The 25,141-nt window shown below is 43.5% G+C and overlaps 1 protein-coding gene across 8 annotated transcripts in view; it reads left to right on the forward strand.

The window, feature by feature from the left end:
- The window catches only part of LOC121552668 (unconventional myosin-VI), a 105,190-nt gene that overhangs the window by 70,033 nt on the left and 10,016 nt on the right, over positions 1-25,141 (forward strand). For 3 of the 8 annotated variants that reach the window (XM_041865669.2, XM_041865668.2, XM_041865670.2), the window contains exons 23-32: positions 1,255-1,384; positions 3,812-3,902; positions 4,186-4,336; positions 6,573-6,781; positions 8,422-8,500; positions 20,393-20,553; positions 20,718-20,759; positions 21,199-21,237; positions 22,269-22,307; positions 24,202-24,308. In XM_041865669.2, coding sequence (XP_041721603.1) covers positions 1,255-1,384; positions 3,812-3,902; positions 4,186-4,336; positions 6,573-6,781; positions 8,422-8,500; positions 20,393-20,553; positions 20,718-20,759; positions 21,199-21,237; positions 22,269-22,307; positions 24,202-24,308 — 1,048 coding nt within the window. The remainder of the gene's footprint in view (positions 1-1,254; positions 1,385-3,811; positions 3,903-4,185; positions 4,337-6,572; positions 6,782-8,421; positions 8,501-20,392; positions 20,554-20,717; positions 20,760-21,198; positions 21,238-22,268; positions 22,308-24,201; positions 24,309-25,141) is intronic. The other 5 variants (XM_041865672.2, XM_041865673.2, XM_041865674.2 and 2 more) reach the window with 3 other exon arrangements.

The raw sequence follows: 25,141 nt of genomic DNA on the forward strand, positions 1-25,141 counted from the left end.
AAGGTCTGTTGTGGCTTAATTGTACTCTGTCAGAAGTGATCGCTGTGTGGGGCAGGTGTAACTTTGATATTGTAGCTCAGTAGTTTTGTGCTTATGAATAAATGAATATACTATCCTCTGTTGACCACGTCCAGACAGGTACTTTGCTGCTGTTACTGTAACTCTGCTTTCACCTTCCCTAAGGGAACCTCAGCATACTGATGGCTGTTTTAGTGGGGAAGTGTCTTTGGCTGCTCTATGTTCTCTCTCTCATCTCTCATCTCTCTCTCCATCCTTCTGTCTCATCTCTCTCTCCATCCTTCTGTCTCATCTCTCTCTCCATCCTTCTGTCTCATCTCTCTCTCCATCCTTCTGTCTCATCTCTCTCTCCATCCTTCTGTCTCATCTCTCTCTCCATCCTTCTGTCTCATCTCTCTCTCCATCCTTCTGTCTCATCTCTCTCTCCATCCTTCTGTCTCATCTCTCTCTCCATCCTTCTGTCTCATCTCTCTCTCCATCCTTCTGTCTCATCTCTCTCTCCATCCTTCTGTCTCATCTCTCTCTCCATCCTTCTGTCTCATCTCTCTCTCCATCCTTCTGTCTCATCTCTCTCTCCATCCTTCTGTCTCATCTCTCTCTCCATCCTTCTGTCTCATCTCTCTCTCCATCCTTCTGTCTCATCTCTCTCTCCATCCTTCTGTCTCATCTCTCTCTCCATCCTTCTGTCTCATCTCTCTCTCCATCCTTCTGTCTCATCTCTCTCTCCATCCTTCTGTCTCATCTCTCCCTCCACCCTTCTGTCTCATCTCTCTCTCCATCCTTCTGTCTCATCTCTCTCTCCATCCTTCTGTCTCATCTCTCTCTCCATCCTTCTGTCTCATCTCTCTCTCCATCCTTCTGTCTCATCTCTCTCTCCATCCTTCTGTCTCATCTCTCCCTCCACCCTTCTGTCTCATCTCTCCCTCCACCCTTCTGTCTCATCTCTCTCTCCATCCTTCTGTCTCATCTCTCTCTCCATCCTTCTGTCTCATCTCTCTCTCCATCCTTCTGTCTCATCTCTCCCTCCACCCTTCTCTCTTATCTCTCTCTCCATCCTTCTGTCTCATCCATCCATTCTTCTCTCTCCATCCTTCTTTCTCATCTCTCTCTCCATCTTTCTGTCTCATCCATCCATTATTCTCTCTTCATCCTTCTCTCTCGTCCCTCTCTCCATTCTTCTCTCCCATTTCTCCATCCCTCTCGCATCCCTTCTTTCTCCATCCATCCTCCTCTCAGTTTAAAGAGTTTGATCAGATCATGAAGTCGGACCCGGACCACCTGGCAGAGCTGGTGAAGAAGGTCAACCAGTGGCTCATCTGCAGCCGCTGGAAGAAGGTCCAGTGGTGTTCCCTCTCTGTCATCAAACGTGAGTAACATCCTAATCCTGCTACCTACCACATCATCATCATCATTATACACCAGGGCCCGTATTCACAAAGCGGCTCAGAGAAGGAGTGCTGATCTAGGGTCAGTTTTCCCATGTAGGTCATAATGAATAAATTATATAGACGGGGGGACCTGATCCTAGATCAGCACTCCTACACTGAGATGCTTTGTGAACACAAGCCCTGTCATGTTCTAGGAGACAAATGGTTTAAAGTGATGGCACTAATTGCTCCGATCCAATTCTGATCATAAAACGCAAACTAACTGGCTCTGGCCATCTGTTTTGTGTGGAGATATCCTCTGATATAGTAAGACCGCCTCATTAAACTCAGAAAACAGTAATTGTGAGCCTCTTCATCCTGAACCAAGATATACAGTGGGGAAAAAAAGTATTTAGTCAGCCACCAATTGTGCAAGTTCTCCCACTTAAAAATATGAGAGAGGCCTGTAATTTTCATCATATGTACACGTCAACTATGCAGACAAATTGAGAGAAAAAAGTCCAGAAAATCACATTGTAGGATTTTTAATGAATTTATTTGCAAATTATGGTGGAAAATAAGTATTTGGTCACCTACAAACAAGCAAGATTTCTGGCTCTCACAGACCTGTAACTTCTTCTTTAAGAGGCTCCTCTGTCCTCCACTCGTTACCTGTATTAATGGCACCTGTTTGAACTTGTTATCAGTATAAAAGACACCTGTCCACAACCTCAAACAGTCACACTCCAAACTCCACTATGGCCAAGACCAAAGAGCTGTCAAAGGACACCAGAAACAAAATTGTAGACCTGCACCAGGCTGGGAAGACTGAATCTGCAATAGGTAAGCAGCTTGGTTTGAAGAAATCAACTGTGGGAGCAATTATTAGGAAATGGAAGACATACAAGACCACTGATAATCTCCATCGATCTGGGGCTCCACGCAAGATCTCACCTCGTGGAGTCAAAATGATCACAAGAACGGTGAGCAAAAATCCTAGAACCGCACGGGGGGACCTAGTGAATGACCTGCAGAGAGCTGGGACCAAAGTAACAAAGCCTACCATCAGTAACACACTACGCCGCCAGGGACTCAAATCCTGCAGTGCCAGACGTGTCCCCCTGCTTAAGCCAGTACATGTCCAGGCCCGTCTGAAGTTTGCTAGAGTGCATTTGGATGATCCAGAAGAGGATTGGGAGAATGCCATATGGTCAGATGAAACCAAAATAGAACTTTTTGGTAAAAACTCAACTCGTCGTGTTTGGAGGACAAAGAATGCTGAGTTGCATCCAAAGAACACCATACCTACTGTGAAGCATGGAGGTGGAAACATCATGCTTTGGGGCTGTTTTTCTGCAAAGGGACCAGGACGACTGATCCGTGTAAAGGAAAGAATGAATGGGGCCATGTATCGTGAGATTTTGAGTGAAAACCTCCTTCCATCAGCAAGGGCATTGAAGATGAAATGTGGCTGGGTCTTTCAGCATGACAATGATCCCAAACACACTGCCCGGGCAACGAAGGAGTGGCTTCGTAAGAAGCATTTCAAGGTCCTGGAGTGGCCTAGCCAGTCTCCAGATCTCAACCCCATAGAAAATCTTTGGAGGGAGTTGAAAGTCCGTGTTGCCCAGCGACAGCCCCAAAACATCACTGCTCTAGAGGAGATCTGCATGGAGGAATGGGCCAAAATACCAGCAACAGTGTGTTAAAACCTTGTGAAGACTTACAGAAAACGTTTGACCTGTGTCATTGCCAACAAAGGGTATATAACAAAGTATTGAGAAACTTTTGTTATTGACCAAATACTTATTTTCCACCATAATTTGCAAATAAATTCATTAAAAATTCTACAATGTGATTTTCTGGATTTTTTTTTCTCATTTTGTCTGTCATAGTTGACGTGTACCTATGATGAAAATGACAGGCCTCTCTCATCTTTTTAAGTGGGAGAACTTGCACAATTGGTGGCTGACTAAATAAAAATTTTCCCCACTGTAGCTTTTTCCTCCATTACTCTAACGTGCTGCGGGGCCGTGTTGGCAGACAGTTCACCTCAGCCTGCTACCCTCTAGATATGATATTTTACCTGCCCGGTATACACCTCCAGTCATAGAGGGGCTGTGTCCCAAATGGCATCCTATTCCATACATAGTGCACTCATTTTCACTATGCACTTTTAAAGTAGTGCACTATATAGGGAATAGGGTGCCATTTGGGACGTAGACCCGGTCTGTGACTGTGTCTACCTCTCACTGAGGCAACATTTCCATACCGTCTGCTCTCTCTGTGTGAATTACCACCGTGGCTGTGGAGTTACTGTGCCAGTCCCTGCAGGTCTGTGAATGTCTGGGCTGTCAGTCTCATTCTGTCTCTCTCTCTCTCTCTCTGTCTCTGTCTCTCTCGCTCTCTCGCTCTCTCTCTCTCAGTGAGGAATAAGATGCTGTACCGCGCCAGTGCCTGCATCAAGATGCAGAAGACGGTGCGCATGTGGCTGTGCAGGAGGAAGCACAAACCGCGGTGGGTGTCCTCTCATCCTTCCTCTCCCTCCCACCTTTCCTTCTCCTTATACAGCACATCATGGCTGCATCGCCACGGAGACAGTCTCATTGCTACCTGCTGGTATACCGCATGGCTCTGTCTTATTACCTTTGTAAAGCGCCAGGAGATCTGTACTGATAAACAACAGAGCCTTGCAGGCAATAGGAGGGGTACCATATGTTTCTGTAATGCTTCAAGTTTAAACCCAACTGACTAATTGTGTGTGTGTACTTTATGTTTGTGTGTGTGTGTTGGGGTACAGGATCGATGGGCTGGTGAAGGTGCGTAACCTGAAGAACAGGATGGAGAAGTTCAACGAGGTGATCGCCGGCCTGAAGGAGGGGAAACAGGAGATGAGCAAGCAGATCCAGGGGCTGGACGCTGCCATCAACACGACCATGCTCAAGATCAAGGTGTGTGTGAATTTCACCAGCCTTCCATTCTGCAACCTCTCCTAGTTCTATGCTCTTAAGTCAAACTTCTATACAATCCCTTCTTTTTCCTCTTGCCAGACTTCTATGAGTACAAAAAGTATATTTCATCAAGAAAGTTTGAAACGCACTGTATTTCATTATTTCTCCATGTTCAACATTGTTTTTCAGTGTCAATACCCCAGCATGTGAATGAATGAAAGTGTATGACATGGGCGATGACATGTTGTGTTCTCTTCTCCCCTCCATATTTAATAATTCATTAGTTCTCCAAATTCAACATTGTTTTCTGAATGTCAATACCCCAGCATGTGTATAGAATCCGCTCAGTGTCAAAGACATGAGATGTGTCCCAAATGGCGCCCTATTCCCTACAGTATATAGTGCACTACTTTTGATGGGCCCTGGTTAAAAATAGTGCATTATATAGGGAATAGGGTGCTGTTTGAGACACAGCTCATGTCTTTGACATTGAGCGGATTCTACACACACACTGGCGTATTGACATTCAGAAAACAATGTTGAATTTATCCCAGGGTGAAATATTTGGTGATGGTTGATGGAGGGAAGCTTTACCTAATAGGAGGCTTCAGCCAGCCAGAAGATGTGTAATTACATCTGGCTTAGTCAAGGGTACTAAGCCTTTTAAATGGGGGCAGCTTTGACTCCCTTGAGTTATTGTTCTAATTTTCTCTAAAGATTCAGGGTTTATTTTTTTATTTACAGGACCTGATATTGTTTTGGCAGTGGTACTGTATATCTGGGTCTGGCCCTCTCTCTCTACCCGATGGCATCGTGGCTTATTTAGAAGCTAGGAGATATTTTTTAATCGTAGTGGAGGGTGGCTGGATTTAATAGGATGCCTCAGTCCACGGGTTATGTTCTGCATTTTGAGATGATATGCATCTTGTCTCGGAGGGCAGTGTATATTCACTTTTGACTTCTCTTTTGCATTGTTATGGCCCTGCTTATGGTAGTAGCCTATTAATGATCTGTAAAAAAGCCATGTAAACATTTCATTATTTTGCGTCCAACTTATTTGTTAGCCTTTAAAGGTGACACTATTGTAGAGAGTAGTGGGCCTTTTAGAGAGTAGTGGGCCTTTTAGGAGTAGTGGGCCTTTAAGGAGTAGTGGGCCTTTAAGGAGTAGTGGGCCTTTAAGGAGTAGTGGGCCTTTAAGGAGTAGTGGGCCTTTTAGAGAGTAGTGGGCCTTTTAGAGAGTAGTGGGCCTTTTAGAGAGTAGTGGGCCTTTTAGAGAGTAGTGGGCCTTTTAGAGAGTAGTGGGCCTTTTAGAGAGTAGTGGGCCTTTTAGAGAGTAGTGGGCCTTTAAGGAGTAGTGGGCCTTTAAGTGGGCCTTTAAGGAGTAGTGGGTCTTTAATATATGCCATTTAGCAGACACTTTTATCGAAAGCGGCTTACAACAGTGAGTGCATACATTTTCTTATGGGTGGCCCCAGTGGGAATCAAACCAATGACCATAGCGTTGCAAAGCCATTCTCTACCGACTAAGCCACATAAACTACCGTTAAGTGCTTGCTAAGTGTGAGTTCAGTCTGATGTGGTAGACAAAATGTAATTCAACTGATGTTTGGGTTATGAAAACAGATCATGTACCTTGTCCTCGGTCGGGAGATGTTAGAACACATCAAACCTAGACACACATTTTTGGAGCAGAATAAGGCATTCTGATAAAAGTTTCATTTGACCCCAGATGCGTATGAATATTCATCAGCAGAAGAATGCATTGCTGTAACACATTTGTCTCTAATTCAACCCTACGTCACTGTGTGTGTGTGGAAGCTCTGTAGATGCCAGCAGTCACAAGTGTAGGGTTCTGATTGGGATGAATGTGTGAGTGCTCAGGGTAGGAGACAGCAGCAAACAGAAATACGAACTTGAATACGGCTAATTAGAACCTTTGATAGCCACTTTGACCGAGCCAGCAAGGATGCTGGCTCCAGAGCGAAGTGCTAGCCCAATGTATGTTTGGAGTTTGTGCAATTTCATACAAAAGAATGGAGAGGCGTGCCTAATTATATGCAACATGCATTTGTTTGTGTTTGATTTCGAGGCTTGACACATGTAACGAATGAAATATAAAATGAAATAAATTAACTGTTAGTCTTTGCTTAGTCTTTATTGAATTCAGTATTATTAAGCCAGCCCAGCGTTTTGGCTGCAGCCTTTTTTAAGGGATTCTACTCTCCTCTCCCCTCAGACCACAGCAATGACCCGCATTGACATGGACCATGAGTACCAGGCCCTCGTGACCAGGTCAGAGCAGCTGCTGACCGCCATGCAGAACAAGAAGAAGGAGGAGGAGGAGAAGGAGCGACTGAAGAAGATCCAGGAGGAGATGGAGAGAGAGAAGAAGAGGAGGGAGGAGGAGGAGCAGCGCCGCAAGCAGGACAAAGAGGACAGGCGTCTGTGAGTTGGGGAGATGGAGGGATGAAAAGAGAGAGACACGTTAGTCATGCCTAGTGTCCTGCCCCTCTTTGTATTGGTGTATGTAAAACCTCGAAGACTAACTGATGGTTCATTTTATCCGTCCCAAGTCACTAGCTCCTAATTTAATCATTTACATTCGTGGGAATTGACCTAATATGGATAGGGCTACATTGAATTGTTTCTTTACAAAATAAATATGAAAAGCATATGCATAGCCATGGTAGCAATTGAAAGGGAACAGTTTAGAGATCATGGGGAAATGATTAGGTGAGTACGCAACAGTTCACCTGACACAAGACTGAATCCAAACATTATGATTTTATGTGCAATTTACATTTACTGTGCTTTTCACCGTATTTGTTGATAAAGAAATCTGAAAATACTCTGGATACATTCAGTAACATGATAGGACTGTTCCTGGAAATTGTGGAACAGTTTAAACATAAGACCAAAAAAATTACAACGGTTTAAGTGAGAGGACTAACTAGTGTGGCCACACACCTATCCAAAGTGTGCACAGTTCCTAAGCTATTTCAATGCACTTTTATGACTCAAAGAAGAGTCTTCAACTATCAGGTGCTTTTTTGAGCTCTCCTAGCTGTGCCGTTGAGGAACTAGAGCAAGCACACTTGTAATTGTTTAATTTGGAACACAACCCTGCATCCCCTCCATCACACAATTACTGTTGTTTATGCAATCCAAAAACGGTCCATTATAAAAATAGCAATCTGGGTCAGGTGGGCATGATTTGAAAGCTTGCTCCATTGCCAACTTGACTAGCTAAGTTATACAATACGATCTTACAGTGGTAGGCTTTCACAAGGCAATTCAGAGAAACAGATCAACATTTTGGTGTGCATAGAAAGGAGTCATGATTGCATTCAGGTGCGTGTGCTGCAGCGAATTTTCTACACAAACAAACATAGGCTCATTTTGTTCAGAACAACCCAGGATATGACGACATGTCATCTTGTAACTGTACATCAGAAATGTTGGTTTTATGATTTAGTAATGTGAAGTGCACATTTGGACTCACAGGTGTTTGGCTTGCTTGTATGACATCAAAGCAGTATTTATTATCATCCTCAACGTCACATCTTTCAAAATACATGGAGTCATCTTAATTTACAGCATTTCCCTCACGCAGACAACACATTTTTTTCAAAGATTGACCAATTACCGGGAGAGATGGGGGCAACTTCTTGTCGCGAGCTGTGCTCAAGTTCAGAACGGCTGTCAGTCAAAACCCATACAATGCTGTGAAGCGCAGAGACCGAGCTCTAGCATGTTGCTGTAGAGATTATTTATTGGGGCCAATGAATTGATGCCACTGTTTGACCCTCCCATACTGTTATTCTGTAGCAGCATCCTAACTGGATGGATAAAGTTATTTATTGGGGCCATTGGTAAAACTGGCTTTCCCTCTCATAAGTTTGTAGCAGGATGGATAAAGTATTGATTGACCTTGACTAGTACTGAGGAGCTGCTGTAGAGTAGAAGCTCTTTCCATTACTTATGGTACAGTGTTGATTAGGAAGTCCAGTCTTTATACAGTATTGATTAGGATCTTTATATCGCAGTGACACCAGACATTAATAGCCTTTCTTACTCTTCCTCAGGAAAGTGGAGATGGAGCTGAAGCGGAAACATGAAGAAGAGGAGCGGAAGCAGAGAGAGGAAGAGGAGAGGAAGCTTCAGGTTAGTGACAGTGTTCTTATTCCACTGTTGGTTTCTCCTTGTCTCTGTCTGCTGCAGGACGTAAGGAGTTAACAATCTGGCTTTAGTACAATGCTCCACTTCCCCTGCTCTACTTCTCAATGTTCTCTGGCGGGAGAGCTCAATCAAACATCTGTGCTGTTCTTTCCCCACCACTACCCTCTCCATCTCTTCCTCGCTCTCTCCGTCTCTCGCTCTCCATCTCTCTCTCTCTCTCTCTCTCTCTCTCTCTCTCTCTCTCTCTCTCTCTCTCTCTCTCTCTCTCTCTCTCTCTCTCTCTCTCTCTCTCTCAATTCAATTTCAATTGAAGGGCTTTATTGGCATGGGAAACATATGTTTACATTGCCAAAGCAAGTGAAATAGATAAACAAAAGTGAAATGAACAATAAAAAATTAACAGTAAACGTTACACTCACAAAAGTTCCAAAAGAATAAAGAAATTTGAAATGTCATATTATGTCCATATACAGTGTTATAATGATGTGCAAATAGTTAAAGTACAAAAAGGATAATAAATAAACATAAATATAGGTTGCATTTACAATGGTGTTTGTTCTTCACTGGTTGCCCTTTTCTTGTGGCAACAGGTCACAAATCTTGCTGCTATGGTTGCACACTGTGGTATTTCACCCAATAGATATGGGAGTTTATCAAAATTGGATTTGTTTTCGAATTCTTTGTGGGTCTGTGCAATCTGAGGGAAGTATGTGTCTTTAATATGGTCATACATTTGGCAGGAAGTTAGGAAGTGCAGCTCATTTTACACCTAATTTTGTGGGCAGTGTGCACATAGCCTGTCTTCTCTTGAGAGCCAGGTCTGCCTACGGCAGCCTTTCAAGACTATGCTCACTGAGTCTCTACATAGTCAAAGATTTCCTTAATTTTGGGTCAGTCACAGTGGTCAGGTATTCTGCCACTGTGTACTCTCTGTTTAGGGCCAAATAGCATTCTAGTTAACGGGTATCGGCCTAATTCTGCTCTGCATGCATTATTTGGTGTTTTGCATTGTACACTGAGGATATTTTTGCAGAATTCTGCATGCAGTGTCTCAATTTGGTGTTTGTCCCATTTTTTGAATTCTTGGTTGGTAAGCGGACCCCAGACCTCACAACCATAAAGGGCAGTAGGTTCTACAACTGATTCAAGTATTTTTTGCCAGATCCTCATTGGGATGTCGATTTTTATGTTCCTTTTGATGGCATAGAAGGCCCTTCTTGCCTTGTCTCTCAGATCGTTCACAGCTTTGTGGAAGTTACCTGTGGCGCTGATGTTTAGGCCGAGGTATAGTTTTTTGTGTGCTCTAGGGCAACAGTGTCTAGATGGAATTTGTATTTGTGGTCCTGGCAACTGGACCTTATTGGAACACCATTATTTTTGTTTTACTGAGATTTACTGTCAGGGCCCAGTTCTGACAGAATCTGTGCAGAAGATCTAGGTGCTGCTGTAGGCCCTCCTTGGTTGGGGACAGAAGCACCAGATCATCAGCAAATAGTAGACATTTGACTTCAGATTCTAGTGCCTTCGCCAATTCGTTGATATATATGTTGAAGAGGGTGGGGCTTAAGCTGCATCCCTGTCTCACCCCATGGCCCTGTGGAAAGAAATGTGTGTGTTTTTTGCCAATTTTAACCGCACACTTGTTGTTTGTGTACATGGATTTTTCCCCCAACACCACTTTCCATCAATTTGTATAGCAGACCCTCAAATTGAGTCAAAAGCTTTTTTGAAATCAACAAAGCATGAGAAGACTTTGCCTTTGTTTTGGTTTGTTTGTTTGTCAATTAGGGTGTGCAGGGTGAATACGTGGTCTGTCGTACGGTAATTTGGTAAAAAGCCAATTTGACATTTGCTCAGTACATTGTTTTCACTGAGGAAATGTACGAGTCTGCTGTTAATGATAATGCAGAGGATTTTCCCAAGGTTGCTGTTGACGCATATCCCACGGTAGTTATTGGGGTCAAATTTGTCTCCACTTTTGTGGATTGGGGTGATCAGTCCTTGGTTCCAAATATTGGGGAAGATGCCAAAGCTAAGGACGATGTTAAAGAGTTTAAGTATAGCCAATTTGAATTTGTAGTCTCTATATTTTATAATTTCATTGAGGATACAATCAACACCACAGGCCTTTTTGGGTTGGAGGGTTTGTATTTTGTCCTGTAGTTCATTCAGTGTAATTGGAGAATCCAGTGGGTTCTGGTAGTCTTTAATAGTTGATTCTAAGATTTGTATTTGATCATGTATATGTTTTTGCTGTTTGTTCTATGTTATAGGGCCAAAATGATTGGAGAAGTGGTTTACTCATACATCTCCGTTTGAAAACTCTTCGTGTTGTTGTTTATTTAGTGTTTTCCAATTTTCCCAGAAATGGTTATAGTCTATGGATTCTTCAATTACATTGAGCTGATTTCTGATGTGCTGTTCCTTCTTTTTTCGTAGTGTATTTCTGTATTGCTTTAGTGATTCACCATAGTGAAGGCGTAGGCTCAGGTTTTCTGGGTCTCTATGTTTTTGGTTGGATAGTTTTCTCAATTTCTTTCTTAGGTTTTTGCATTCTTCATCTAACCATTTGTCATTGTTGTTAATTTTGTTTGGTTTTCTGTTAGAATTTTTTAGATTTGATAGAGAAGCTGAGAGGTCAAATATACTGTTTAGGTTTTCTACTGCCAAGTTTACACCTTCACTATTACAGTGAACGTTTTGTCCAGGGAGTTGTCTAAAAGGGATTGAATTTGTTGTTGCCTAATTGTTTTTTGGTAGGTTTCTACACTACTTTCCTTCCATCTATAGCATATCTTAATATTATTCAGTTCCTTTGGCTATGATGCCTCATGAATGAGTATTGCTCTGTTCAAGTAGACTGTGATTTTGCTGTGATCTGATAGGGGTGTCAGTGGACTGACTGTGAATGCTCTGAGAGACTCTGGGTTGAGGTCAGTGATAAAGTAGTCTACAGGACTACTGCCAAGAGATGAGCTATAGGTGTGCCTACCATAGGAGTCTCCTCGAAGCCTACCATTGATTATGTACACACCCAGCATGCGACAGAGCTGCAGGACGACACCATTTTGTATACATCTGGCCCTTCATTGGACACTGTGTTAACAAACCTCCAAACAAGCTTCAATGCCATACAACACTCCTTCCGTGGCCTCCAACTGCTCTTAAACGCTAGTAAAACTAAATGCATGCTCTTCAATTGAACGGTGCTTGCACCCGCCCGACTAGAATCACTACTCTCGGCGGCTCTGACTTAGAATATGTGGACAACTACAAATACCTAGGTGTCTGGTTAGACCGTAAACTCTCCTTCCAGACTCACATTAAGCATCTCCAATCCAAAGTTAAATCTAGAATCGGCTTCCTGTTTTGCAACAAAGCCTCCTTCACTCATGCTGCTAAACATGCCCTCGTAAAACTGACTATCCTACTGATCCTTGACTTCGGCGATGTCATTTACAAAATAGCTTCCAACACTCAACTCAGCAAATTGGATGTAGTCTATCACAGTGCCATCCGTTTTTGTCACCAAAGCCCCATATACTACCCACCATTGTGACCTGTACGCTCTCGTTGGCTGGCCCTCACTACATATTCGTCACCAAACCCACTGGCTCCAGGTCATCTATAAATCACTTCTAGGCAAATCCCCGCCTTATCTTAGCTCATTGGTAACCATAGCAAAACCCTCCCGTAGTATGCGCTCCAGCAGGTATATCTCACTGGTCATCCCCAAAGCCAACACCTCCTTTGGCCGCCATTCCTTCCAGTTCAATGCTGCAAATGACTGGAACGAACTACAAAAATCTCTGAAGCTGGAGACACTTATCTCACTCATTAACTTTAAGCATCAGTTGTCAGAGCAGCTTACCGATCACTGCACCTGTACACAGCCCATCTGTAATTAGCCCACCCAACTACCTCATCCCCATATTGTTATTTACATTGTTATTTATTTTGCTCATTTGCACCCCAGTATCTCTATTTGCACATCATCTTCTGCACATCTATCATTCCAGTGTTAATACGAAATTGTAATTATTTTGCACTATAGCCTATTTATTGCCTTACCTCCATAACTTACTACATTTGCACACACTGTATATAGATTTTCTATTGTGTTATTGACTGTACGTTTTTGTTTATTCCATATGTTACTCTGTGTTGTTGTTGTTTTTATCGCACTGCTTTGCTTTATCTTGGCCAGGTCGCAGTTGTAAATGAGAACTCAACTGGCTTACCTGGTTAAATAAAGGTTAAATAAAAATAAAATAAAAGGAGTTGTGACCCGTTTTGGTTGGTTATGTTGTCGTAGTTGTGCCTAGGGGAGCATATGGGGGAGGGAATGGTGTCACCTCCAGGTATGTGTTTGTCCCCCTGTGTGCTGAGGGTGTCAGGTTATTGTCCAGTTCTGGCATTTAGGTCGTCACAGACTAGTACATGCCCCTGGGCCTGGAAGTGATTGATTTCCCACTCCAGGATGGAGAAGCTGTCTTCATTAAAGTATGGGGATTCTAGTGGGGGGATATAGGTAGCACACACAAGGACATGTTTCTCTGTTGAGATAATTTCCTTTAGAATTTCTAGCCAAATGTAAAATGTTCTTGTTTTTATTAATTTAGTTAATTCTGCTCTATACCAAAATTAGCATACCCCCTGAGTCCCTTCCCTGTTTCACACCTAGTAGTTGGGTGGATGGGACTACCAGCTCTCTGTAATCTAGAGGGCAACCAGTGGGTCCATCTCCTCTATACCATGTTTCTTGTAGGATTACAATGTCTGTATTTCTGATTTCTTTGGTGAAGTCCAGGTTCCTGCTCTTTAGTCCAAAGGCAGATGACCTCAGGCCTTGGATATTCCAGGATGAGATAGTGAAGGCTTTGTGCTCCATAAAGTGTCCAATGTTGTTAGTCGTGTGGTTTGGCCTCAGACTAGGAAATGTGAGCAGAGCCTGTTGAGCATCTGGTACATGCCATTGGCTTGGGCTAGTGTAAGAGTGGGGGTTGGGCCTGCTCACGGTCTGGGCATATGTGTGACTTTCATGTTGAGGCCCTCTTTGCGGGAGTGGGGGGCATGGGGTGGGTAGGATGGGCATAGGTCTGATCTGAGGGGGCCTAAATGGGGTGTGGGCATGGTTGACTTGGGGGGTGGTTGGTTAGGGTGGGGGTGTTGATGTGGCTGGTGGTGCTGTGGTCTGGATGTGGGTCCTCTCGGCGTGGGTCCTCTGTGTAGGTCCGTGGGGGGGGGTGGTACGGGTACGGCAGGTCTGGGAGAGTGTCTCGCTGGTCTGGGCGGGGTGTATGTTGATCTGTTGCTCCTGTGTGAGGTTTTGGGGCTGCGGTTGAGGGCGATGTCCTTTAGGGTCCGTGCGAAGGTGGGCACTGCTACATTGTATAGGTGGACCTGGTTGTAAAGGCTGTTCAAGTCCAGGGTGGAGTGGTGGGCCAGGTAGACATTTGGTTTTGAGGCACAGTCACGGGAAATACTTGCGTTTACCCGCTGTATGGTAGCAGGGTGGAAGTCTTTTCGTGGTAGCAGGGTGGAGGTAACCACTTGTGTTGGAAAGTAGAATAAGCTTTTTCAATCACTCCCTTGAGGGCTGTGGGGTTCTTCGTTTGTTTGTCCGGCTGTGATGTCAAGGCTATGGTCAGGATCTGAGGTGGGCTGTTCTGCTGGCTTCTCTGCGGGGGTGGCCAGCTCTATAATGGGTTGTTCTGTCACCTGTCATCGTTCTCACCTTCTTCACTCTGATCCTCTCCTCTAGTGCTTTGTTCTTCTCCTGCTCCTGCTCTTTCTCCTGTTGATGTTGTCTCACCACAGTCCAGAGTGCAGATATTTCTCTCTCCACCTCCAGCTCTCCGGGTCTGATTAAGGGGGTGTTGTTGTGCTAGACTGTTGTCTGGGTCTCTGCTGACTGGAGTGTGTTCACCTGCTGTTCCAGCTCCACCTGCCTTACCTCCAGTTGGGTGAATTTATCCTTCATTTCAATGAGGGAGTAGTACTCTGTGCTGGGAGGTTGACTTTCCGCTTGGGGTTGCTTGTCTGTGGGGTCATATAATGACGAGGTCTGACCCGCTCGGGGTGGGGGTATCTTTCTCAAGGGAGAGCTTCTCCTGCTGAGCTATTTCTTTGATTAGGTGAAAGTCCAGCTGAAACTGTTTGGGGTTGCCCTGTACCAATACTGTTCCAGACTTGTAAAGATTTATATTGGCTGACTCAGAGTCCTCATTGTCTAGTATCCTGAGTTTCAACCCATCACTAACACCCCCGTCTTAACAGAGGGGTAGTGTGTTAATATAGCACTGCACCATGCCAGGGGATGGTCTGTGTGGAAGATTAAGTTGCCATTTTTATAATAGTCAGCAAAAAGTGTTTCTTGATTTTCCATAAGGAGGTTCTTTTTGTACTCTTTTCGTGCCTTTTCATGTTTTACATCCAGAGGGTACTGTATGCTAATAACCTCTGAGCAGCAGGAGGGGGCTTCAAAGACCTCTGCATTTGTTGGGCTCAAGGGCTTTGACACCTCTCGCTTCATACCTCAGTGATAATTGAAGTTGCAGTCAGATATACTGTCCTAGCAAGCTTGGTAGCCTTAAATTAGCCTTCAGTCCTTATAAAGTTAAATATATCATTGTAGTGTTTTTTTCTTCTTGGTTGTAGAAGTAGCTTCAGACTAAACATTACTCACTCAGTTACAGGTTGGATGGTGTTTTCTGGTTTCTGTTGTTTGTTTGGCAGAGCATTTGCTGTATAGATTGGATCTCTGGTAGTAGGAATCCTTCCAGGTAATTTTGTCCAAAATCAGGTTGAAGATTTTGAGTTTTGATTTGGAGTGAAGGTTATGTTGTGGAGGGTAGTGTCTCTCTCTGTGTGTGTGTGTCTCTCTCTCTCTCTCTCTCTCTCTCTCTCTCTCTCTCTCTCTCTCTCTCTCTCTCTCTGTGTGTCTCTTTCTCTCTCTGTGTGTGTCTGTCTCTCACTCACTCTCACACACACACACACACACACACACACACACTGACTGGCCATACTCCCAGTCACTCCAGTTCTGTGGAGATGGTAAGACATCTGAGGGTAATATACTGTTTGTCTGGCTCCTCATCTTGTCCAATTGGAGAGGGAAAGCTCTGAGAGATCTGACCCCGGATCAGCTACAGGTGTTTAATGCTGAAAGCTGCTCCCTAAGATTAAAGTGTCTTGCCTAGTGCCCACCCTGAGCCCGGGGCAGGCTTGGTGCTTTTCAAACAGCCTTTTTACTCTTTAGATTCACCATCATATTGGGCTTCTGTGTACTTGTTGGTGTAAATATTCATGACTCACACTGCACATGTTTGAGTTTTGGGGGGAAAAAACGACATCCAACTTCTAACTTCAGAGTGATGTTTTTTTCTCCAATGTTTATATTAGTTTTTCTTGTCCACAAATGCCTTCAAGGGAACTTTTCTTCCAAAATGAGTTTCGTAGGTTGTTCTCTGAACTCAGTTTTTTTTTTAAGTGAGATGTTCTTTTCAACCCTGCCCCTTGTTTATTTTTTTATATATAAAAAATTTAAACTTTACTATAACAAAAATATGTGCTTGGCTTGGTACCGTGGACTCCATGCCGTTAAGGCTGCTTGTTCCCTAACTCTGAGGCTGTTTTCTCAATTGAGCCCCTGGATGGTGGCCAGCTCCAGCAGACTACGGCTAACGCTCGCTCAGGGACCCACAGGCAGAAGAAACGCTAATTAGTGGATGTGTAAGGTGTCTAATCAGGCCCTGCCACACATAGATAGTCTCCTTCTCTACATGAGAGAGAGAATAAAAACTTTAAAAAAATAGCAATTCAGTTTTGGAAACTAAAATACTGTGACCCCCCTCTCATCTCATTACCAAGCCCTGCAATGCCAAGAGCTGAGCAAAGAAAATAGTCCCCTCATCCAGCTGGTCCTGGGGATGAGTTCACAAACCTGTTCTACTAACACACTGAAGCCTCAGGAACAGAACATCCAATCAATCAGAATCAACCAAATTACAGCACAGTCAAAACAAAACTACATTGCTTATTGGGAAACACAAGCACAAGCTCAAAGTAAAATGTAGTGCAATCTGGCCCTAAATCGACAGTACACTGTGCTCAGTGAGCACAGCCTTGCCATTGAGAAGGGTAGACACAGGAAAACCTGGCTCCCTGAAGAGGAAAGGCTGTGCAACCACTGCACCACAGCAGAACCTGAGACATAGCTGCATTTCCTGACAAAATGTCAAAAATATAAAACAATTAGAGAGTGTCATTTCCCCAAATTTGAAACAGTTTTTCAAGGTTTGAAAGACCTCTCTGATGAGAATAGGCTACCCGTCCTGTTGGGGGAGGACTCGGAGAGCTGTGGGTTGGCAGCGCACTACATTGCGGCCTGCCATAAGATGAGGGACAGTATCTGACAGACCAACCAACCTGCACAACCTCTATATTGTTATTGTTCAATGGTTATTTTGACCCTTGGTTACTCCGGCCTCTGACAGTTAACCTAAAGAAAACGAATATAATGATATTCCAAAACAGGTCCGGAAATCAGGATCACAAATGTTAATTATATTTGGACACAGTTCTGTTAGAACACACCAAAAACTACACGTATCTAGGACTAAATATCAGCAACACAGGTAGCTTTCACATGGCTGTGAATGAGCTGAGAGACAAAGCAAGAAGAGCATTCTTTGCCATTAAAAGGAACATTAAAATTGAAATTTCAATTAGAATCTGGCTCAAATTTTACAATCAGTTATAGAGCCAATTACTCTATATGGCAGCGGAGTATGGGGTCCACTCTCTAATAATTAATTTACCAAATGGGACAAACATCCAATCGAAATACTGCATGCAGAGTTTTGCAAGACTGTATTGCAAGTGCAAAGAAAAATTCCAAATAACGCATGTTGAGCAGAATTGGGCCAATACCCCCTCCTTATTCGAAAGGAAAAAGGACCATCAAATATTACAACCAAGCGACCCCAAATCATTTCATAACACAGCCCTACAATGTCAAGAGATGAAACAAGAGAAGAGTCCCCTCAGTCAGCTGGTGCTCAGTTCACTAACCCAAACCAACCCCATAGCGCCTCAGGATAGCACTCGGAAAATCTGGCCCAACCAAATCATCACAAAGCAAAAATAAAAATATATCACCTAATGGAAAGACACCACAAAAAATCAAAGAAAACTTAAATGCTATTTGGCTCTAAACAGACAGTACATGGTGGCAGACTATCTGACCACTGTGACTGATAGAAAACTGAGGAAAACACTGACTAGGTACAGACTCAGTGAGCACAGTCTGGCTATAGAGACCAGTCGTCACAGACAAAACCTGGCTGCCCAGAGAGGACATGCTGTGCTCAATCTGCCCCCGGGGAGAGGTAGAGCTGCATTTCCTATTACACTGTGACAAATACTCAGACCTATGAAAATATTTTCTTTCCCAAAATTATCCTTCAGTACAAAGAATTTGAAAATATAAAAGATGAAGAAAAAATTACATATTTATTGGGTGAAAAGCCAAAATGTGTCTTCCTGACACAACCTGATCGACAGCCAGTGAAAAGTGCAATGTAATGATAATAATATTTCCCATTTTGGTTTGGTTTTGGCTTTCATACCATGTCATGTGCCTTCTGTCAGGTTGAGACTGACTACTATTGCTTTAATGTAATGTTATTCTCATTAATATTGTTGTTTGTATAAAAAATGTATGCACTCACTAACTGTAAGTCGCTCTGGATAAGAGCGTCTGCTAAATGACTAAAATGTAAAAAAAAAAAAATGTTGTAGTTGCTGTTAATGGTAATACCATTTCAACTACTACTATTATTATTATTGATGCCTTATTGCTGTTGGTCTCACCATTGTTGGTATATGTGTACTTTGACAATGTAAGTAATTCAACTTGCCATGGCATTAAAGTCTATTGAATTGAATTGAGAGAGACACACACACAGAGAGAGAGAGAGAGAGACACACAGAGAGGGAGAGAGAGACACACACACACACAGAGAGACAGCGAGAGACAGCGAGAGACAGCGGGAGACAGAGGTCCAGAAAAGAGCCATTAAAGTCTACAACCACCTAAAAGGAAGTGATTCCCAAACCTTCCAAAACAAAGCCATCACCTACAGAGAGATGAACCTGGAGAAGAGTCCCCTAAGCAAGCTGGTCCTGCAAGAGCCTGGGGCTTTGTTCACAAACACAAACAGACCCCACAGAGCCCCAGGACAGCAACACAATTAGACCCAACCAAATCATGAGAAAACAAAAATATAATTACTTGACACATTGGAAAGAATATACAAAAAAAAAAACAGAGCAAACTAGAATGCTATTTGGCCCTAAACAGAGTACACAGTGGCAGAATACCTGACCACTGTGACTGACCCAAAATTAAGGAAAGCTTTGACTATGTAGCCTTGCTATTGAGAAAGGTCGCCGTAGGCAGACCCGGCTCTCAAGAGAAAACAAGCTATGTGCACACTGCCCACAAAATGAGGTGGAAACTGAGCTGCACTTCCTAACCTCCTGCCAAATGTATGACCATCTATTGGGTGAAATACCACAGTGTGCAATCACAGCAGCAAGATTTGTGACCTGTTGCCATAAGAAAAGGGCAACCCGTGAAGAACAAATACTATTGTAAATACAACCCATATTTATGTTGATTTATTGTCCCTTTTTTACTTTAACTATTTGTACATCGTTACAACACTGTATATAGACATAATATAACATTTGAAATGTCTTTATTCTTTTGGAACCTGTCTGAGTGTAATGTTTACTGTTCACTTTGTATTGTTTATTTCACTTTTGTTTATCCATTTCACTTTTTTTGGCAATGTAAACATGTTTGCCATGCCAATAATTGAATTGAATTGAAATTGAGAGACCGAGAGAGAGACCGAGAGAGACCGAGAGAGAGACCGAGCGAGACCGACCGAGAGAGAGACCGAGAGAGACAGAGAATGTTTTTGCTTAGAGAGAGTGCAAGAGAGAGACACACACACACAGAGAGAGAGACAAACACAGAGAGAGACACACACACAGAGAGAGAGACAAACACAGAGAGAGAGAGACAAACACAGAGAGAGAGAGAGACACACACAGAGAGAGAGACAAACACAGAGAGAGACACACACACAGAGAGAGAGACAAACACAGAGAGAGACACACACACAGAGAGAGAGACAAACACAGAGAGACACACAGGTGCTTATATTTCTCCTATTCTTCAACGTCAGTCAACAGCCTAATGTCCTTTGTGTTGCTGTGTGTGGCCCAAAGAGAGTGTGAGTGTGTAATGTCCTTTGTGTTGCTGTGTGTGGCCCAAATAGAGTGTGAGTGTGTAATGTCCTTTGTGTTGCTGTGTGTGGCCCAAAGAGAGTGTGAGTGTGAGGAAGCTGCCAAAGGGACTGAAGAAGGTGCCAAAGGGAGTATCACCCAATTTTCTGAACCTGGAGTCACACCGAACCTGCAGGGATGGTCTACTATTTTGAGAGCACTGGAAAATGTTAGGCCTATGTTATTTCTCAAGGCTTTGGTCTGGTAGCTTTTCCCTCCGTTTCTGGTACCCTTCATGAGTCTGGCTGGGGCTGGGCTGAGAATGACTTATGTTTGACTTATGATTGACTTATGATTGACTTATGAATTACTTATGAGTGGACATGGTGTAGGCAGGACAATCATCATATTACTGGGTCTGTCCAAACCCCCAGCCACCCTGCATCCCTTATTATGGAACCACTCACAGTAGTATTGGGATTGTCTGTGCTTTGCAGATTTGTGTGTGCATGCGTGCTTGTGTGTGTGTGTTTGTGTGTGCACGCATGCATATATTCAAAGATGCTGTCTCTGCAGGCGGTGATGGATGTTCAGCTGGAGGCTGAGCGGGAGGAGGCGGCGGCGCGTCAGAACATCCTGGAGCAGGAGAGACGCGACAGGGAGCTGGCCATGAGGATCGCCCAGAGCGAGTCTGAACTCATCCCAGAGGACAGCCAGAACGACGCAGGCCTGCGCAGGTAACAGCTCACTAACACAGATAACTCACCTCCATACACTGTCTCTAACCCTCTGATGTGAAGCAGAGATGGGGCTTGGAGAGACAAAAATATATTTCTCCTCTTTCAGCGTCTGTGTGTAGGCCCGCCTAACCTATCTATTTTCTTCTCTTCTCTTCTCCCAGTAACGGCACCTCAGGTGTTCCATCATCCCCAGAGAGAGCTACGTAAGACACCAAGATTTAACCCTTTAATCCCCCCAGTCCAACCTAAACCTGACCACTGGACCATAACTACCCTGCATACTGTAGCAATCTGCTAAGTAAACCAACCAACCTTAACTCTATCAAGCAAACACAGCCATTGATCGATGATAGGCTAATTATGATATTTAAACAATCTCATAATTCAACTTCCGAATCAGAATCACCTTTATTTACATGTACCTGGAATTTTACCTCAAAATTAGATTCTCAGACATGACTGAGATCACTTTGAATGTCAATACTTTCCTTTATTTTCTAATTGTTGTCAGAGAGGATCTGTCATTTAACCAATCAAAGTAAGAGAGGAAAGGGAATCACCTTTTCTTCAGTTCCTGATTGGCTCCTGTATTGTGTACAGTGTTAGAGCCCCATTGTAATCCTCATCATTCTCTTGTTGCAGTGGAGCTGGTGGATCTCAAAAGCTCAAGAGCATGTCCATGTAGGTTACTTTTAAACACCACCTTCACTATGTTTGAACATACCTTCAGCATTCTTGCACTTTTTTTTTTATTCAGTAGAGGTACACATAGAATATCACACTTTATATATTTTTTGATGGATGCTTTTGTTTGTAGTTTTTTTTTATATCGAGGCTGAAAAGAATGCATTGTGGAAAAGCAACGGCTAAGCTGACTGCACTGGCCATTAGCTTGATATTACTAATCTATTTTACTGTACGCTGTAGCACCGAAACAACTAGCATCTGGAAACTAGACCTCAGCTCCCCACAGCATTCCCTCAGGCCCTAAACCAAACCAACTCACTAACATGCATTTGATGGATGTGTCACATTGTGAACCAGATACATTCTGCTGTGCACTCACCTGTATCACACTTTCTAGAGTGGTGTTTTGAAAGGTCCTAATGGATTTGCCAAATGGTTACTCTCTCTGTTTCTGTCCATTTCACTTTTTTTTTTTAAGCCCTTAATCAATTTCTCTGAAATATGCTCTCTCGTCAGGTAATAGCAAATCACTATAAAGGACAATTCCACAGGATCTAGGCTGAGTGTAGATATTAGAATGTACACGTTGGCTCAATGTGCGTCACCTGAGAGTGTCCAAATCAGGAAGAGAAGCTCTTGTAATTATGCAACATTTTCCTCCTTAGAACAGCAGGAGGGAGCTTCACATTCTGAGGTCTGGGCTGTTTTCACAGCCTCATGCTGAAACGATCACACACACACTACACAGACACGACTACACACAAACACACACACATGTACACACACACACACACTGACAGATCAGCCTCTGTATGTCACGCCACCTGTAAAGCATCAGCGTTCTTGTTAGGGAGAGAGTTTGTTATCCTCTTGTCTGCACATGCCCACTTTTCTCTCTTTACACGCCTTCTTCCTCTGTGCCATCTTAGAACTGCAATCAATGTGCACATGTGACAGTTGGATGGTATTGAAAGTGTCTCTGTGGTTCTAACTCTTATTATACTGGGCTCATCATGTCCTTTTAGGGAGGAAATGGCCAAGGAAATGTCTGAGCTTCTGTCTAGGTGGGTAGAGATCCTTACTTTAAGTTCCATGAATGACATCTCAGAAAATCTTCACAATCACTTTAAACTCAATGGATCAAAACAGAATGATCAACAGAAGTATATGATGTGTGAATAAATACTAATCACCTTAATAGGGATTCATCGTCTTAATTAGGGTAATTCTGCATAATTCCACACAATTAACCATTAACCATAATTGAGAATTCCTACACAATGGGGTGGGGCTGCCCACCATACAAATGAATGAATGATTGGTTTTCAAATCAGACTGTGTCTTTTTAAGTTGTTAGGTCTCAGACAATCATTTACTTTTAGCTAGCTTTTACTTCAAATACCGGTAAGTAAATAATGACGAGACTCACTCTACAATGGGACCTCATCATATGTTGGTTCTAACTATTATAGTTAGTCACACATTATATAAGTCAGCCATATCCTGATTCATGCACTGTAGTAGAGCAGCTGCTCTTTATTGGATCCCCATTAGCTGATGCCATGGGGCCAGCCTCGCGCCATCGGAATGACTGAATGAGGGACATTTGACCCTGAGGCCACACCCAGCAGGCACTACTATCACTTTGTCTGTGTACTGATTGGCTCAAGCCACCTCCCACTACTCATCATGGTGACACATGGCCACAGGAAGCGGGAGCAGCAGGTGACCGGCCCGCTGGCCCAAGGTCAATGGAGCTGCGTGCTGCTGGGTCCCTGGAATAGCCACCAACTGCGCCAAGTGTGCGAGGCCAGCTCCCCTGGGTGGAGAGGCTCAATGGCTCAGTTAGTCAATAGGATTAGAGCGTGGATGGCCTCAGGTGGCCCAGGGCCCGTCCCCTAACTCCAGCCTCAGATCCAGAGAGTCAGTGTTCTAAAATGGGCAAATCCTAGCCAGGACTTAATCAGCCCTGTCAGCAGCACTGTGTTGGAGGTGATGGCAGAACAGACAACCAACAGCTAGAGAGGAGAAGTACACATAGGACCAGTTTCCTGGACACAGGTTACGTCTTTAATCTTTGTCTGGGAAACCGTCCCTTACAGTGCTTAATGGCCAGTCAGATTAAAGCAGCACCATGACCAACTCAGTGGCCTTGTGGTTAGTGTCCACCCTGAGAAAGGAAGGTTGGGAGTTCGATCTCTGGCCAAGTCATACCAAAGACTGTAAACATTCGACCCGATGCGTTTCTGCTTGGCACTCCGAATTAAGGAGAGAGATTGGGGGTAAGGCCCTGCGATAGACAAGCTGCCTCACGCTCCAGAAACCTGCTCCTATGAGCCGTTCCAGCTCCATAAAGGGGTTGGGTTTTGAATAGTCTGTGTTACTCGTGTGGGGTTGTTGAATTTTTCTTGTACAGTGCAGCTGACCTGACAAACTCCACATTTCCCCCCTTATCACCCTGCTCCCAAATCCTCCAATGAAAATTTCAATATGTCAATATGACATCATATGATGTGAATTATGACCTTTGTGAGCTCTCTCCTTGTGGATCCTGTCATTCTTGCTCCACTTTGGAGTAGGGTGAAGTTGCCCCTAGACACTGATCTTAAGTCAGTTTTGCATTTTCCCCACTAATGGTTACAGTTTGACGTTTGTCATGAGCCTTGCCCTGGAGGCAGAACTGAGCGGTTTCCGCTAGATAGGCTAGCTGCAAAGTCAAAATTGTCTATATCGTAAAAGTTTATGAAAACAAATGTGCTTTTTGGTCCTAGTACATGAGTCATCTCAATAAATGTGAACCTGCCTAATGGTTAGGATTGGGAGAGAGGAAGCTGATCCTAGATCTGTACCCAGGGGAAACTTCACCCTGGAGCCTCCACTATATATTGATCTGGTTTTGGTTGTAACCCCACTGTGCTGGTTGTAACCCCACTGTCCTGGTTGTTTCTGTGCTGCCAGAGGCCCACAGGTTCAGGCTACCAAAGCTGCTGCTGCTGGCACCAAGAAGTACGAGCTCAGCAAGTGGAAATACGCCGAGCTGAGGGACGCCATCAACACATCCTGTGGTAAGAAAGTCAATCGTGCCAAACATGTGGTTAAAAGATCTTTAAGAAACTTGACTGTGACATTTTGCTGTGACATTGTCACTCCTAATTGAACTGTCAAAGTTCTCTGAGGCTGTTTAGCTTCTGGCTGAAAGTGAGCTGTGATTTTACAGCTTTTACTTGCTCTGTGTTTATTTATTAATGCCCATGTTATTATTTGATCACTTATTTTTACATGACGTTCAAATTCTTCTATCATTTGGTAGAACAGTATGGTACCAATGTTCAAACGTAGTGCACTATGTAGGGAATAGGGTTTCATTTTGGGACGTAGCCTCATTGGCTGCTCCCAAAGCGCCGTGTCATATGTGTCCAACAATAGGTATCTGGGGTTGCAGACGCATCTGTATTGAAAGTAAAACATTTCACATCTCCGTTTTCATTCACGAAACGATCAGGCATACTGATGTTAAGTAGTATGCACATTGCAGGGAGACATTTTGAGAGTGAAATTACTAATTTATCTGGAGGGTAGGGAGCCGTATTTGTGCACTCAACTTTACCAAGGCACTTAGCAGGTATTAACCATCTAATTTCACACCATATTTCGCTCCGGGAGTTCATCTGGTATGCTGATTGACAACTTAAATGCATTTTAATCCTAGCAGCAATTGTTTTAGAATTTCATGAAGACATAGAATGACAATGAAAGCCATAATGCTGCCTTAATTTGTTTTTGAAGTAATGAAAATCTTCTAGTAGTAGGTCTCCTCCATCCATCTGTCTGTTGGTAGTCCTCCATCCGTCTCTGTTGGTAGTCCTCCATCCATCTGTCTGTTGGTAGTCCTCCATCC

Source organism: Coregonus clupeaformis, chromosome 36, assembly GCF_020615455.1.
Source record: "Coregonus clupeaformis isolate EN_2021a chromosome 36, ASM2061545v1, whole genome shotgun sequence".
Classification (NCBI taxonomy): domain Eukaryota; kingdom Metazoa; phylum Chordata; class Actinopteri; order Salmoniformes; family Salmonidae; genus Coregonus; species Coregonus clupeaformis.